The sequence below is a fragment of the Cervus elaphus genome, chromosome 33 (assembly GCF_910594005.1).
Source record: "Cervus elaphus chromosome 33, mCerEla1.1, whole genome shotgun sequence".
Lineage (NCBI taxonomy): Eukaryota > Metazoa > Chordata > Mammalia > Artiodactyla > Cervidae > Cervus > Cervus elaphus.
The window spans coordinates 10,152,888-10,170,405 of record NC_057847.1 but is presented as its reverse complement, the minus strand read 5'-3'; the positions used below and the strand labels follow the sequence as shown (position 1 = coordinate 10,170,405).

Genomic DNA, 17,518 nt, shown 5'->3' with positions numbered 1-17,518 from the left:
CTAATGAAAAAATAGTCATATCTGAAAAGTTAGCAGCATCATTAATAATTATTGTTTAAATAGATATATATATAATAATATTTAAATTGTATGCTACTGTCAACATTTATAATTAAGATTCTATCCAGGCATTCTTCCATTCTCAGAAGGCTGGCATTATCTAAGGTACTGTAGTTGTTAAGCCAGATAAAGCAAGTATTTCATTTGAATTCTGTTGAAATTAATTAAGTATGCATACTGCCTCTAATCATCTAGTTAAAAAACAACCTACTTTAAATGATTACTGAAACATACATAAGAAAAATTATTGTGGTATTTCTCAAGGCATATAATCTAATGTACCCAGTGAAAATAATGTTTACTCTATTATGGTCAACCACTGATGCTGAAGAAGCTAAAGTTGACCAGTTCTGTAGAGACCTACTGTATAATCATAAGGGATTTCATTTAGGTCATACCTGAATGGTCTAGAGGTTTTCCCTACTTTCTTCAATTTAACTCTTAGTTTTGCAATAAGCAGTTCATGATTTGAGCCACAGTCAGCTGCTGGTCTTGTTTTTGCTGACTGTCTAGAGCTTATGATTATAAAGTAAAAGTGACAAATAGACTCAAGGGATTAGATCTGATAGACAGAGTGCCTGAAGAACTATGGATAGAGGTTCATGACATTGTACAGGAGGCAGTGATCAAGATCATCCCCAAGAAAAAGAAATTCAGAAAGGCAAAATGGTTGTCTGAGGAGGCCTTACAAATAGCTGAGAAAAGAAGAGAAGCTAAAGGCAAAGAAGAAAAGGAAAGATAAACCCATCTGAATGCAGAGTTCCAAAGAATAGCAAGGAGAGATAAGAAAGCCTTCCTCAGTGATCAATGCGAAGAAATAGAGGAAAACAGTAGAATGGGAAAGACCAGAGATCTCTTCAAGAAAATTAGAGATATCAAGGGAACATTTCATGCAGATAGGCTCAATAAAGGTCAGAAATGGTATGGACTTCACAGAAGCAGAAGATACTAAGAAGAAGTGGCAAGAATATACAGAAGAACTGTACAAAAAGGACCTTCATGACCCAGATAACCACAATGGTGTGATCACTCACCTAGAGCCAGACATCCTGGAATGTGAAGTCAAGTGGGCTTAGGAAGCGTCACTATGAACAAAACTAGTGGAGGTGATGGAATTCCAGTTGAGCTGTTTCAAATCCTAAAAGATGATGCTGTGAAACTGCTGCACTCAATATGCCAGCAAATTTGGAAAACTCTGCAGTGGCCATAGGACTGAAAAGGATCAGTGTTCATTCCAATCTCAAAGAAAGACAATGCCAAAGAACATTCAAACTACCACACAATTGCACTCATCTCACACACTAGCAAAGTAATGCTCAAAATTCTCCAAGCCAGGCTTCAACAGTACATGAACCATGAACTTCCAGATGTTCAAGCTGGACTTAGAAAAGGCAGAGGAACCGGAGATCAAATTACCAACATTGAAACTGGATCATCGAAAAAACAAAGAGAGTTCCATAAAAACATCTATTTCTGCTTTATTGACTATGCCAAAGCCTTTGACTGTGTGGATCACAACAAAATGTGGAAAAGTTTTCAAGAGATGGGAATACCAGGCTACCTTACCTGCCTCCTGAGAAATGTGTATGCAGGTCAAGAAGCAATAGTTAAAACTGGACACTGAACAACAGAACTGGACATGAAACTGGTTCAAAATTGGGAAGGAGTACATCAAGGCTGTATATTATCACCCTGTTTATTTAGTTTATATGCAGAGTACATCATGCAAAATGCCGGGCTGGATGAAGCACAAGCTGGAATCAAGATTGCTGGGAGAAATATTAATAACCTCAGATACGCAGATAACACCACCCTTATGGCAGGAAGCAAAGAAGAACTAAAGAACCTCTTGATGAAAGTGAAAAAGGAAAATTAAAAAGTTGACTTAAAACCCAACATTCAAAGAAGAAGGGGACGACAGAGGATGAGATGGTTGGATGGCATCAGTGACTTGATGGACATGAGTTTGAGCAAACTCTGGAAAATGGTGAAGAACAGGGAAGACTGGAGTACTGCAGTACATCCATGGGGTTGCAAAGAATCAGACATGACTGAGCAACTTAACTGATGAAGACCTATTAAAAACTAAGATCATGGCATCCAGTCCCATCACTTCATGGAAAATAGATGGGGAAACAATGGAAATAGTGACAGACTTTATTTTCTTGGGCTCCAAAATCACTGCAGAAGGTGACTGCAGCCATGATATTACAAGATGCTTGCTACTTGGAAGAAAAGCTATGACCAACCTAGACAGCATAATTAAAAAGCAGAGACATTACTTTGCCAACAAAGGTCCATCTGGTCAAAGCTATGGTTTTTCCAGTAGTCATGTATGGATGTGAGAGTTGGACTGTAAAGAAAAGCTGAGTGCCGAAGAATTGATGCTTTTGAACTGTGGTGTTGGAGAAGACTCTTGACAGTCCCTTGGACTGCAAGGAGATCCAACCAGTCCATCCTAAAGGAGATCAGTCCTGGGTGTTCATTGGAAGGACTGATGCTGAAGCTGAAACTCCAATACTTTGACCACCTGATGTGAAGAACTGATTCATTGCAAAAGACCCTGATGCTGGGAAAGATTGAAGGTGGGAGGAGAAGGGGACGACAGAGGATGAGATGGTTGGATTGCATCACCGACTCAAGGGACGTAAGTTTGAGCAAGTTCCAGGAGTTGGTGATAGACAGAGAAGCCTGGCATGCTGTAGTCCATGGGGTCTCAAAGAGTCAGACATGCCTGAGCTACAGAACTGATGAAGACCTACAACACCTTCTAGAACTGACACCCCCAAAATATGTCATTTTCATCATAGGGGACTGGAATGCAAAAGTTGAAAGTCAAGAGTACCCAGAATAACAAGAGATGTGAATACCAGACCACCTTACATGTCTCCTGAGAAACTTGTATGTGGGTCAAGAAGTAACATTTATTAGATTGGTGCAATGTGATTGCAGTTTCAGACTGTGAACTTGAAATCATTTTAACTAGGCTTAAAACATCTTTATTAATCAAAATAATAACTACAGTCAACACATTTTTGCCAATGAGAAATAAATTTTGTTTATTCCTGTAGCATAAAAATCCTTGCTTCAGGATTCAATGAAATCTTGGAAAGCACTTTCTGTCTCTTGCTGGTTATGGAAGGCTTTTACCTGCAAAAAGTTGTCAAGATGTTTGAAGAAATGATAGTCGGTGAGGTGAACATGGCTACTGAGGTGAAACTTGAGAGCCCAATTTGTTCAACTTTTGAACCGTTGATTACACGACATGCTGTTGGGTATTGTCATGGGGAAGAACTGGGCCCTTTCTGTTGACCAAAGCTGGCTGCAGGTGTTGCAGTTTGCAGTGCATCTCGTCAATTTGCTGAGCATACTTCTCAGATGTAATGGTTTCACTGGGATTCAGAAAGCTGTAGTAGATCAGACTGGCAGCAGACCACCCAACAGTGACCATGACCTTTTTGGTGCAAGTCTGGGGCTTTGGGAAGTGCTTTGGAGCTTCTTGGTCAACCACTGAGATGGCCATCACCAGCTGTCATATAAAATCCACTTTTTGTCACAATCTGATAGAGAAACAGTTTGCTGTTTTGTAGAATATGAGAAGACACTTCAGAACGATTTTTTAAAAATTTTTGGTCAGCTCATGAGGCAGCCACTTATGGAGCTTTTTTACCTTTCCAATTTGCTTCAATACTAAATGACCATAGAATGGTCAACATTGAGTTCTTTCACAACTTTGATGATGGTTCTTGGTGGTTGTCAACTGCCGATGGCGGGCCACTGCACTCATCTTCATGGCTTTTGTCTCCTTTATAAAACTTCTGGAACCACCACTGCCCTGTCTGTCATTAGTTTCTGAGCCAAATGCGTTGTTGATGTTGTGAGTGTCTCTGCTGTTTTATGACTCATTTTGAACTTGAATAAGAAAACTGATCAAATTTGCTTTTTGTCTAACATCATTTACCTAAGATAAGTAAAACAGCAAATAATGTCATTAGCAAAAAAATGAAGCGAGAAAGACCCATTAAAATGATGTATAACATAACCACATATATTTAAGAATGTATTCTGATATCAAATGGTAAAGTTCTACAGTGCAAAACTGCAGTTACTTTTGCACCAACCTAATAGAACCAGACATGGAACAACTCACTGGTTCAAAATTGTGAAAGCAGTATGACAAGGCTATATATTGTCACCCTGCTTATTTAACTTATATGAATGGTACAACATGTGAAATTCTGGGCTGGATGAATCACAAGCTGGACTCGACTGCTGGGAGAAATATCAAAAGCCTCAGATATGCAGATGATATCACTATAATGGCAGAAAGTGAAGAGGAACTAAAGAGCTTCCTGATGAAGGTGAAAGAGGAGAGTGAAAAAGCTGGCCTAAAACTGAACATTCAAAAAACTAAGATCATGGTATCTGGTCCCATCACTTCATGGCAAATAGAAGAGGAAAAAGTGGAAGCAGTAACAGATTTTATTTTCTTGGGCTCCAAAATCACTGCATATGGTGACTGCAGCCATGAAATTAAAAGATGTTGCTCCTTGGAAGGAAAGCTATGACAAACGTTGACAGTGTATTAAAAAGCAGAGAGATCACTTTGCCGACAAAGGTCCATAAAGTCACAGCTTTGGTTTTTCTAATAGTCATGTACAGATGTGAGTTGGACCATAAAGAAGGCTGAGCACCAAAGAATTGATCATTTCAAATTGTGCTGGAAAAGACTCTTGAGAGTCCCTTGGACTGCAAGGAGATTAAACCAGTCAATCCTAAAGGAAATCAACCCTGAATATTCATTGGAAGGACTGATGCTGAAACAGAAGCTGCAATACTTTGGCCACTTGATGCAAAGAGCTTACTCATTGGAAACACCCTGATGCTGTGAAGGGTTGAAGGCAGAAGAAGGGGGCAGCAAAGGATGACACAGTTAGACAGCATTATTGACTCAGTGGACGTGAATCGGAGCACACTCTGGGAGACAGTGGAGGGCAGAGGAGCTTGGTGTGCTGCAGTCCGTGGGGTGTCAGAGTCCTGCACAACTTAGCAACCGAATAGCAATATATTTGACTACATTCTCAACACTGTGAATTTTACCTTAGCTGCTAGATATTTTTGCTTTCCTACAAATACTCTTGAGCTTTGTTCTGGAACATAACTAAATTAAACTTAGAAATGGTATGATCCTCTTGAGTCTTGCTTTTAAACATCACTTAGATGGGACCAGAACATTATTTAAACTAGGGTTAACTCTTTCATACTACTAACACAAGACCCTTTGTTTTTATCCTCAGTGTTTTTTTTTTTTTAAAAACTTACTTTGTATTGGAGTGTAGCTGATTAACATTGTGATAGTTTTGGGTGGACAGCGAAGGTCCTCAGCCGTATATACATGTGTATCCATTCTCCCCAAACTCGCCTCCCATCTCCCTGCCATGGGACAGGAAGCAGAGTTCCCTGGGCGGTACAGCAGGTCCCTGTTGGTTGTCCTAAAACAAGACCCTTCTGAATACTCTAGCAATCCCAGGAATCATGAGTTTTTCCAGTTTGGCTGGTAGAAACAGGTACTATTCCCAGCCCTGGATGGGTTCCCAGGAGTGTTTTTTGTATTGTTTTGGGACAGTTCTTTACCTGGCTTTGGATGGTTTCGATTACATGCACTTGCTAATCAGCATTCTGCTGCATACTTGAGGGAAAGCCCCTGCGGATCTCTGGAGTTTCTGTGATGCTGTCCCCTCTCTGGTTCTCTGACCTGGAGCTCCGGCTGCCCCAGCCTTCCCAGCCTGTCTGCTCCGTCTCCTCAGTTTGCTGGTTCCCCTCTCTGCCTTGCAGCTGTCAGACTCTGACCCAGTGCGCTGGGGCCCCTCACTGTTTCCCATCTCTCAGAGATCACTGTCCTTACTGCTGATGTCCAGTGTCTTGGGAACAATTGTTTCATATATTTTGTCCAGTTTTTGGTTGTTTCAAGAAGGAAGTAAATCCAGTACCTGTTATTCCAGTTTGGCCAGAAGCAGATTGTCAGATTAAGTCTTAAATGAATATTAATTTTTCAGTTTAATTTTCCAAAACATGGGTTAAAACTTTCTGATATTATCTCCAAGTGCGATTATTTTCCAGGAAGCGAGTCCATAACTTAATGTAAGCAGTACCAGATGATTTTTTAATCCTTTGCAGATATTTATAAAACCTGTTGTGACAATATCTTCCTGTTACATGTAAAGCTGTGTTCTAATAAAGATTTAAATTCATACAGTGTGTAGTTGCTGTACATTAATGACCAATTTTTTCCAACCTGTTATCTTTATCCTTCTCTCCCTGCCAACCAATGGTGATGATATAATGAAACTGGTAATGAGGCATTGTAAATAGTCCGTGCAGTCTTTTGGAAAACAAACTGGAACTATATATTAAAAGGCAAAAAAGAAAAAAAATGATTGTATCCTTCGAGTCATTAACCCCACTTATAGAATTATAGCCAATGTAAATAAGATACATAAAAGCTATCTCTCTGAAAATGTTATAGTGCTAATATAATGGAAAAGTTGGAAATAACATTTTTTAAAAATTATACTTGATTTACAATACTGCATTATCTTCAGATGTACAGCAAAGTGACTTTTTTAGATTATATTTCAAGTTATTACAAGATACTGAATTTCCTGTTATACCATAAATCCTTATTGCTTATCTGCTTTTTGTATAGTAGTTTTATCTGTTAATTCCATATTCCTAATTTGTACCCCCCTTCCCTCCCTTTCCCCTTTGATAACTATGTTTGTTTTCTGTGTCTGTGAGCCTGTTTCTGGTTTGTATATAGATTCATTTATATTGTTTTTTACATCCCACATATAAGTGATATCATATAGTATTTGTCTTTATCTGACTTACTTCATTATAATATTTCTCGGTCCATACCTGTTGCTGTAAATGGGAATATTTCGGGTTTTTTGGCTGAGTTATATTCCATTGTGTGTGTGTGTGTGTGTGTGTGTGTGTGCCACGTCTTCTGAGCCAGTCACGCAGTGATGGGCACCTCGGTTGCCACTGTGTCTTGCTGTTGTAAACGGCGCTGCTGTGAACATTAGGGTACACATATCTTTTAAAATTAGAATTTTTGTCTTTTATTTATCTCCAGATAATTATCCAGGAGTTGGATTATGGATCATATGCTAGCTCTATTTTAGTATGTTAAGGAACCTCCAAACCTCTTTTACCATTGTGGCTGCACAAGTGTACCTTCCCAACGAAGAGTAGGAAAGCCCTCTTTTCTCCACACCCCCTCCAGCATTTTCAGACTTCTTTAATGATGATCACTTTGAATAGTGTGAGGTGATACCTTACTGTGGTTTTGACTTGCATTTCTCTGATAAAGAGCAACGATGAGCATCTTTTCACGTGCACTTTGGCCATCTGTATGTCTTCTTTGGAAACATGTCTGTTTAGGACGTCTGCCCATTCTTTGATTGTGTTGTTTTTACAGTATTGAGTTTTATGAGCTGTTTGGAGATTTTGGATATTAACTCCTTGTTGGCCACATCACTTGCAAGTACTTTCTTCCATTCCTTACGTTGTCTTTTTATTTTGTTGATGGTTTCATTTCTGTGCAAAATCTTTTTACATTTGATCAAGTCCCATTTGTTTTTTTTTTTAATTTTTTTTCCCATTTGTTTATTATTGCTTTTATTTATTGCTTTGGGAGACTGATCTAAGAAAATATTGCTACAATTTATGTCAGAGAATGTTTTGCCTATGTTCTCCTCTAGGAATGTTATGGTGCCATGTCTTACATTTAGGTCTTCAAACCATTTTGAGTTTATTTTGTATATGGTATGTGGGAGTGTTCTAATTTCATTGATTTACATGTAGCTGTCCATGTTTCCCAACACCACATGTTAAAGACACTGCCTTTTCTCCAGTGTATATTCTTACCTCCTTTGTTGTAGACTAATTGACTATATGTGCATGGGTTTATTTCTGGGGTCTATTCTGTTCCATTGATCTATGTATCTGTTCTTAATGTCAAAATAGTACCCAGTAAAAGGTTTTAATATCCAAAATATATTAAAAAACGACTAAAACAGCAAAGAAACCCAAACAACCCAATTTGAAAATGAGCAAAGACTTGCATAGATTTTCTCCAAGAAGATTTATAGATGGCTAACAAATGAAAAACATTCAGTATCAGTAGCTATTAGGGAATGCAAGTCAAAACCACAGTGAGATACCACTTCATACCCACTGTGCTGAGTCGCTTCAGTTGTGTCTGACGGTCTGCAACCACGTGGACTCCAGCTTGCTAGGCCTCTCCAGCTTGCCTGGGGATTCCCAGGCAAGAATACTGGAGTGGGTTGCCATGCCCTCCTCCAGGGGTTCCTCCCGACCTAGGGATCGAACCTGCGTCTCTTCACGTCTCCTGCATTGGTAGGCGGGTTCTTTACCACTAGTGCCACCTGGGAAGCCCTCATTCCTGTTACTATTGCTATTATAAAAACACAGAAAATAACATCTGGTAAAATATGGAAAAACTGGAATTCTTGAGCATTTCTAGTGGGATTGTAAAATGGTGCAGCTACTGTGGAAAACAGACCCTCCAAGTGTTAAATACATTATTACCATGTAACCTAGTGATTCCACTTTTAGGTTTATACCCCAAAGAACTGACACAGGGACTCAGACCCTCGCACATCAGTGTTCACAGCAGCAGCACTCACAACAGCCAAAAGGTGGAGACAACCCAAATATCCATCAAGAGATGAATGGGTAAACAGTGTTACGTGGCTACATATCCATGGGCCATAAAAAGGAAGGAAATTCTGGTATATGTAACATGGACGAACCCTGAAGACTTCGTGCTAAGTGACAGAAGCTAGACACCAAAGACCAAACTCTGTATGAGCCCACTTGTATGAGGTACCCAAGCAGTCATACTCACAGAGATAGAAAGTAAATGGTGGTTCTCAAGGCCTGGAGATGGTATTGTTTAACGCGTGCAGAATGTCAGTTTGGGCTGAAAATAAATTCTGGGGATGGATGGTAGTGATGGGAGCACAAAACTGGAATTGTACTTAAAGCCACCAAACCATACACTTAAAAATGGTTAAATGACAAATTTTGTTACGTGTATTTTACCACAAAAAAGTGTACATCTTTATTAGATGTGTTATATGTAAGTATGTGTACACACATATGTACCTCGTTGGTAACTCACATTCCACAAGACAGTAGCATGAGGAGTGCTGATCAGCCATGCCGCCTGCCCCCCTTTCTCCCCAGGAGTGACACACGCGGCCATCTGGGCGGCCTGCATCTCTTATCTCAGTGCCGCGGTTCCCCCTGAGCTGAGGACGTCTGCTCAGGGCATCCTGCAAGGCCTTCATCTGGGTTTGGGGAGAGGCTGTGGTGCCATGATCGGAGGCGTGTTGGTCAACTTTTTTGGTAAGAATGGCTTGCTTTCTTTCCCTTTCTTCTTTGATGAAACCTTACCATTTTTCAGCAACACCTCCATAAACACTCAGATTATTACTGAAGATTGCCAGAGGCTAGGCTCTCGTTTTCACATTCTTTTTCTAGCTTTCACAGTAGTCAGAATTGCAAAGCATCATGCTTCAGCAGTTAAGGTGATTACAGCAGACAAACAGTTAACCGCAGTGCTACACAGACACCTCAGAGGAGCCAAACAAAGGAATAAGCCCACGTGCTTTTGGTTTGAAGTGCCCTAAACCTGTTGATGATAATGCTGGAGAAAAGATAATTCATCACTGTTTTTCCATCTGGCTTTGGTAATGTCCCTGCATCTGTGATAACAGTCTGTTTGCTCCATCAGTTCCCCCTTACTGGAAATACAGGGGCCGAGGTGGAGGTGGGATTATTCTGCTCCAGGATCTTGACTAGTCAGTCATCTATAGAAGGTAGGCTCAGAGATGTCTGAATTTATAGCACCTATTAAGCTTGGCTGTTTTAACTACAGATTAACAGGACTGTTTAATAGGTGGATGGCCTTTATGAAGAGGAGAGCCCAGTGCATTTTAAAAAGGCATTCAGAGACAGTCCATTATTTTATAAATGCAGTTTGAAAATCTGATCAATGACAGATATCCAATACCAGCCCTTGGGTCTCTCGACAACTCCGCAGACCTGTGTTTTTCCTTTGGTATGAAGCCAGTGGCCACTTGCCGTTCTCCACTCTGCTGCCTTTGTCAACTTTAGAACATCGACAGGTCTGGGTGAGGGCTACCCGCCTTTCCAGGAATTACTGTCTAGAGTGTCGGCTGTTTTCACAGGGGCTGCTGCAACCTTCCGAGGAATTGGCATGGCCTGCCTGGTGATCCTCCTGCTCTTTGCCCTGATCCAGTGGCTGGCAGTACCAGATGAGGAAGAAGGTAGACATGCTCATTGATCCTTAATGGTTCCAAAGGCTGAAGCCAAGGGGAGTTCTGCACATATCCCTGAGAAGCCCAGAGGGAGGAACAGCAGTGTGCCGCGGACCTGCATGGCCCTGAGGTCCCGTGCACCATGGCTGCAGAGACGCCACTTGCTGTGTTAAAAAGAATACCGGTTGTTTAAATAGCTTGGGGTTTTCTTCTTTTTGTTTTGTCTTATGGTACACGGTACTGGGGAAAGTATTGGTTTTGAATTTCTCTGGTATTCTAAAGAGATTTAAATTTTAAATACATAAAGGACTATACAGTAATTTTACTATTAGGGATAGGAAGTGGTATTAATCTCTGTGCCTTAACCTCCATCTGGGGGGGAAAAAAAGCCTAAACGTTAAAGTTTTCCCTTAATCAGGCATGAGTGAAAGTGGTAGCTGCTCAGTTGTAGCCAACTCTTTGCTACCCCATGGACTGTAGTCCACCAGGCTCCTCTGCCCATGGGATTCTCCAGGCAAGAATACTGGAGTGGGTTGCCATTCCCTTCTCCAGGAAATCTTCCCAACCCAGGGATTGAACCCAGGTCTCCTGCATTGCAGGCAGATTAGGTATGGACCTCATTAAAATTATTATACAGCAAGAAGGTTATATCCAATATAATATGTGGATGAAAACAAGTTTTCAACTTATTTGGGCAATCAACTTTTAAATTTTTTTTGGATGAAGAAGGCCAACCATTAAAACAAATATTCTTTCTCAGCTCTTGAGTCCTGAAACAGGCTTATCTTCTATGGTGTCTTGTCCTTTGAGGAGCATTTGCCCCAAGTACTCAAAGTGCTTCTATTAAGAGAAAAACTATCTTGTACAGAAACCCCAGAGACAGATTTTAATTCCAAGTTACTCAGAAAGAAAGACCAATACTGACTTTTCTCACTCTTTTTCTTCCATAATCCTAACCAGATCATCTCTCTTACAGAGCTTGGTCCACGCCTTCAGTAAAAGTCTAATAAAAGCATCTGTCATGTGATTTTCCTGTTTTGATGCTTATCTTTAAAATTTCAGTACTGTTAAGTGGGCCGAAGCTATAACCTATGCCCCACAAATATGATATACTGATACATTAACAATGTAGTTCATAAATATGTGAACGTCTATTAGGCTCTGTAAGGAGACCTGGAAGGCAGACATCACATTCATTTGCTCAGCAGTCTCTCCCAGGTAGAGAAGCCACCCTTGCTACGCAGCAACTTGCTGACATTCCCAAGCACACTAGAATGGGCTTATCGAGGTGGTCTGTTTATTTTTTACCATTTATATATACATACAGGCATCTGTTTAAATATGTGGAAAACTGACAAATGATTTAAATGCGATTTTCTCTGCAGACAAGACGATGTTGGCAGAAAGGATCCCTGTCCCCTCTAGCCCTGTTCCCATAGCAACCATCGACTTGGTCCAACAACAGACAGAAGATGTTCTGCCACGCACTGAGCCCAGGCTTCCCCCCAAGAAAACCAAGCACCAGGAAGAGCAGGAGGATGTGAACAAGCCCGCCTGGGGCGTCAGTTCGTCCCCCTGGGTGACCTTTGTCTACGCACTCTACCAGATTAAAGAGATGATGCAGCTCACGAGAGACAGCCGTGCTTCTGAGATACAGCCTCTGCAGGTACGGTCCTCTGCTGGCCCCCCGTCAGCAGGCCTGGTGGTTTCAGGACTTCTGTGACGTGTGCTATAGAGGTGTATACGAGGTCTCAGAGGGAAAATTCTGCCTTACACAGGTCAGAAAGGCCTCACAGAGAAGACAGTACTTGAAAGAAATTCATTCTGATTTTCTGTATTTCTTTAAAATGTCTCTGTTGATGGACACTAGTTACTGTGTGGATATACGGTTCTTGCTTTGGTGGATTATATATATTAATCTCTAATTTAGAAATTCTAGTGGGGCCTTTCTATATAGTAGTACCTTAGTAAACATCTGATGAATTAGTCAGTACTCTGAGCCACTGCAGGGGTCTTATAGGATACCCAACTGAGTGGACTGTGGATTTGCTGGTGGGCTCACCTGAAAGACAAAAAGTGTGGTTTTTCTTATCCTTAGAGTTGTGGTCTCTCCTGAGTGGAGTTGAATCACATGGATAAAACATTGTAGGTAATTGTCACTGAAGCTGTATTAATACTTTTGGAAAATGATTAAGTGTGACTTCTATGAACAGTTTAGCCAAAGTAACGAGTCTAACGACCCTGTGTGTTTTTTAAATCAAATCATTCTGTTTCATGGGATCAATCATGTCAGTTTTATATCTAGAGCAGTTTCAGAGGACACGGGAGGAAAAAAAAGGAGAAAGACTTAAAGAGTAATGTGATAATTTCTTTACTTTGAAATACATTAATTAAATTTATCACAACTTTGTAAACATAATACTTCTGTAGCTTAAACCAAATCTGATTCTTTGCTGGTAATGTCTAGTCCATGTATGATCTTACTGGTCTATCAAGATAGTAAACTCACGCACATCTTCTGCTCACAAGTCAAGAGGGAGGGTAAGAAGGTGGGAAGAGAGGATGGGGGGGAAGTCGGAGGAAAGAGGGGGGTTTCTGCCCAAATGGCAGTTTTCATACTTCAGACACTTAGCCTCATTTTCACAGAAGCCTGAGGCTTAAGCATCATTAAACATTTTTTTTCTGGTATGTTAAAGTTAATTAAAACTAGCTGGTATAACTTCTTATAAAGAAGTCATCATATGATTTTTTCTTTCACATTTTAGAATCAATTACAGAAATAAAAGTTTGGTTTTTTTCTTGGTCCTCAGCTATTTGAAGTGATGGGTATTAGTTCAGAGGGCAATCCATTAAAGAAAAACAAAAACATTATTTTCTGATTTTCAGAAATCAGGAATGCGGTATTTTACAGACATGGTGTAGATGATGTTTTGGAGTGATAGGTACTCCCTCAAACTAACTGGTTACATAGGTGCTTGTTTACTTTTTTTTACATGGATGTTCTGTCTTATTTGTTTAGTTAAATATAGATCAGGATTCTTCATTTCAGGACCTTTCTTTTCCTGGTCCTATCTCCAAGGCCGAGAATGCCTTCCTCACTCCCTGTTAGACAAGGTGCCTTCCAGCCTTGAATGCTCTGGCCTCAGCAAACGGCATGAGTTTCCATTCCATGCTGCTCACCCAGCGACTTGCCACAATGGCCAGTGGGGGCCCAGTAAACATTTGCTGATGTAGACTGTTTTCCTAGGAGTAACAGGCATTGTGGTAGTAATGTATCCTTTATCCACAAGATACATCTGCTTATAGTGTTTATGTTTTTCATGCGGCTTTGGCAGTTGCACATAGGAAAGGAGATGAAAGGTAAGCCGTTCCACCCTTATTCCTCCATTACTTGTTTCCTGAAGTGGTCGCTTCAGGATGATCTCCCCATGTTTCCTCTATCTCACCTGAAAGCTTATAAAAAGTCTGCTAGCACTGACTGTGGGGCATATCCTATCTTTACCTTCCAGGGGACCAGTGAGAATCAGAAAAATTCTCCAGCTGGTGGAGCCCAGCCTGGACCATGTGAGGCTCCCCCTGACCCGCCCAGAAGCCAGCCATCCCCTCCAGCAGCCGCATCTCAGACGCAGAGCAGCCCCGCTCACCCCAGTGTGGACCCGCGCGCAGAGGACAGTGAGGACCGCCAGGCTCCGCCTGCCGCCGGGGGTCACTGAGGCGTCCCGCTCACCTCACGCCCTGCATGGAACCGGGCTCCTCTGCCAGGACGCGGGGAGAGGCACCCCGAACCTAGGACACGCCTCACTTGAGGAGCATAGCACCACATACGCTTCTAAACACCTGAACTCATCACCATGGAGACACTCACACGCACACGAGCTACAGTACATATTGGCAGAAACAGGTCACCTCCCACAGCCCCACCGGAGTCACAGGAGGAGGACGGAGCTCAGTGAGGACTTTGTAGGTTAAGGACCACAGGACTTCCCTGCCAGGGCAGTAAGAGCTGGAACCAGCAGTTACACTAAATGGGTGGAGGGGAAAAAAGTGTTTCAAGGTGAATGCTGATATAAGTTCCCTCTTCTGATTCTTTATTCTAATTATTTGGTTCTTAATGCAAACTGGGAAGAAACAGAATACATCTATAATTTTGTTTCTTTTAAAAAGAACCATTTAAAAATTATAAGACTTATTTTTAAAATAACCAGATAAAAGTTGGTAGCATCTATGCTTTTGTTTAATAAGAAAAAAAAGGAAAAAGTTTCATCAGAAACTCGAGATATCTCTAGGAAATATATTTTTATATGTGTATGGTATATAATGAAAATAGTCAATTCTTGGAGCAGCAAAAGCTGTTACTGACCACTGCAAGCTAAGCTGAGCTTTAAAATGCCTTCTGTTTTAAATGGGCTTTAAGACCAGAGGAAGGAATATTTGAAATAAACCAACCAACTCAGTATGCTGTGGCTTGATAGACAAAGGTTTACTAAATATATTGAAACTGTAAATAGCCTCTATCACTATTTACAGCTTTCTAGTGATTTGGGCTCTAATTAGCTGATGGAATAAAACAAACACAAAATCAGTGAATTCCTAAGGGTTTCTTTTAATTAAGCAGTACTACTTACAAATAAGTGCCTGGGGGAGGGATAAAATTTTTTAAAATTACATAATGGCTCAGTTTTTGTTTTGTTTTTGGTGAGGGAAAAAGGTGGTGAACAGGAAGCCAGGAACGGAAAAGACAGAAATAAGAAGTACACTTTCCAATGACTTATGACACAAATATCAGTATATTCTTTCCCATGAGGACACAGTCAGACACTGGACAATTCAGGTATGAGCACACTACTGTAAATACTACAACTACAGTCAGGACCGTGGCCAGGTGACTCATGCATAAAGCTTGCTGCTAAAAATCAAAGTCGAGATTACAGGAAGCCTTGGGGGAGGGCTGTGGACCAGGGAACACTGCTTCAGCTGAAGAAAGGGCAGTTACGCAGTGCGTACGATAGTGTGGATGAGCACAGAGGAGAGGAAAGAAAAGAGCAGAGTTAAAAATGAAAAGCTCACCTTACTCTCTGACCCTAATTAGGCAGGACCAACTGTAAAGTAAGGGCTTCTCCACGACACCATACTTCTGCCCACAACAGCATCTGGGGGAAGAAACTCTACACTTGGATATCTAGCTTCACCACAGAACACAGCTTAAAAATAAAATAATGGGAAGGAATAGAATTAAGCAAATAGTTATTTTTGCACTTGACTGAAATGTACTGTACTGTAAATTATCATGGCTCATTTTAAGTGACCTTTAAAAATCAGATGTATTTATTATGCTTATGTAATTATAGAAATAGAGAGATGGGTGACAGGCTGAACCTCACCTATGAATATTCAGTATGTGGATTTGTGAAACTGACTGTAGGAAGTCAAAAAACTTCTACTGTATCTTGTGTTTACAGTTCTGATTTATTCTTCTGAAAAGCCTGCTGCTTTGGAAATGCACAGTTGACATGTTCAAATAAAAATAAATACCATTTTTAAATATTTCCTAAATGATAATGATGTGACCAAACAAATAAAAGTCCCTCGCTCTGTAACGAATGAAATCAAATTCTACAGGCCTTTATTATGAGACATTTACTGTGAGAGCTGATTCAACAATGCAGTAGTTTCCATCCTTTCAGAACAGACACCTTCATGGGTTTGTAGACTTTGTGACTTCTTCCTGTCCTTTAAGTGCCATTAAAAAATATATTAGCGTGCAAATTAAATTTTGATTTGAGAATTTTATAATGCCTTTTGAGATCCCCTGGAAATACCTAGGGAGGTCACAAAGCCCAGGCTGGCAATCACTGCCTTAATGACCTGTTTCACAGTTTTCCCTTAATTGTAGAAAAAGTAAATTACACAAAGCACTGAGCTCATGTGGGATCTGAAGAGGTTAGTTACGAATTAGTAAACTATTACTCAAAGCCTTAAGCAGAGTAAGAGATGACACTCACACATATATATCCAACCTCCCAAAAAAACCTCATGAAAAGTCTAAGGAATTCACAGGAAGAACATCACAGCCTTACTGGCTTATTCATCTTGTCATGGGCCACAGGAAGCAGAATGCTGGCCAAGTGCTTCCCTCTGATGTGCAGTTCCTCCAAAACTGCCAGGGGGAGGCTGCCAATGGCGCTGGGACCATTATTTAAGCAGTGTTCCTTGCAGTCGATCTGGAGTTAGGCAGTGATTCTGGGAGGTTAGTTACTCACAGGAAGCCACACCCATTGTTACAGTGTGCTTGTGTGCTGTGACCTTGTCGTTTTTTCCATACAACCACCCGAGGTGATAGGTATCACTGTCCCCACTTCAAGTAGGCGGATTCTGCAAGTAACTCAGCTTATGTTACGGGGCCCAGGTCACAAAGCCAGGATTCAAAACTCAAACCCACCTAATGTCCACCCAGGACTTTCCCTGACCCCAGGAGGCAGGGAGGCCGTCCCTGCTTCTGTTGTGGTCAAACAAGCCTGAAAAAAAGCCCTGGTCATTCTGAATGCCCCCTCATGTGCCTGGTACTCACATGGCATGTGGTTGTAGCTCCATTTAGGATCGCTAGATATTCCGGATACGTGGAAGTCCAGTGCCTTCAAACTCCGGCTGTTGGTCTCACCTGTTAGTGCCACCCTGGAGATAACTTGGAAGGTTTGGCAACCTGCAGAGAAAACTTGGAGGTCAGCAGGGATCCTGAAGACCGATGCCATGGAGTTGGGAAGGGCCAGCAGACACGGCCGCTGCTCAACGTCCTGAGGCAACAGCCTTGTCGAACGGCGCCCTCTAGTGTGGCAGCTGTTAGCCACAGGTGGTCCTTAAGTGGTTGCCACGTGGCTAGTGCATCCGAGGAATTCAATTTCTCCTGCTATTTAAGCAGCCACATGTGGCTCCTGGCTATTATGCAGAAACAGAGCAAGAAACCACCTTTGGGAGGTCTCTGGGTCTTAGTTTTCTCATCTTCACTGTGAAAGGCTGGACCCTAAAATTAACATCATCTTGTGAAGAGGGATTACGTTACACCACATCGGGTGGCTGTAAGGACAAAG

General features: G+C 41.2%; 2 protein-coding genes across 4 annotated transcripts in view; one reads left to right on the top strand and one right to left on the bottom strand.

Annotated features, from left to right (window-relative positions):
* MFSD6 (major facilitator superfamily domain containing 6) overlaps positions 1-15,977 on the top strand; it is an 84,269-nt gene extending 68,292 nt beyond the window's left edge. The window contains exons 4-8 of one of the 2 annotated variants that reach the window (XM_043894789.1): positions 9,337-9,498; positions 10,344-10,442; positions 11,819-12,099; positions 13,769-13,793; positions 13,943-15,977. In XM_043894789.1, coding sequence (XP_043750724.1) covers positions 9,337-9,498; positions 10,344-10,442; positions 11,819-12,099; positions 13,769-13,793; positions 13,943-13,953 — 578 coding nt within the window. In that variant the 3' untranslated portion in view covers positions 13,954-15,977. The remainder of the gene's footprint in view (positions 1-9,336; positions 9,499-10,343; positions 10,443-11,818; positions 12,100-13,768; positions 13,794-13,942) is intronic. The other variant, XM_043894788.1, reaches the window with a different exon arrangement.
* NEMP2 (nuclear envelope integral membrane protein 2) overlaps positions 15,909-17,518 on the bottom strand; it is a 33,675-nt gene continuing 32,065 nt past the window's right edge. The window contains exons 10-11 of one of the 2 annotated variants that reach the window (XR_006339530.1): positions 17,002-17,133; positions 15,909-16,163 (exon numbers count right to left, since the gene is read on the bottom strand). The gene's annotated coding sequence lies outside the window, so the exon portion shown is untranslated. Of the gene's footprint in view, positions 17,134-17,518 lie in introns of both variants that reach the window. The other variant, XR_006339529.1, reaches the window with a different exon arrangement.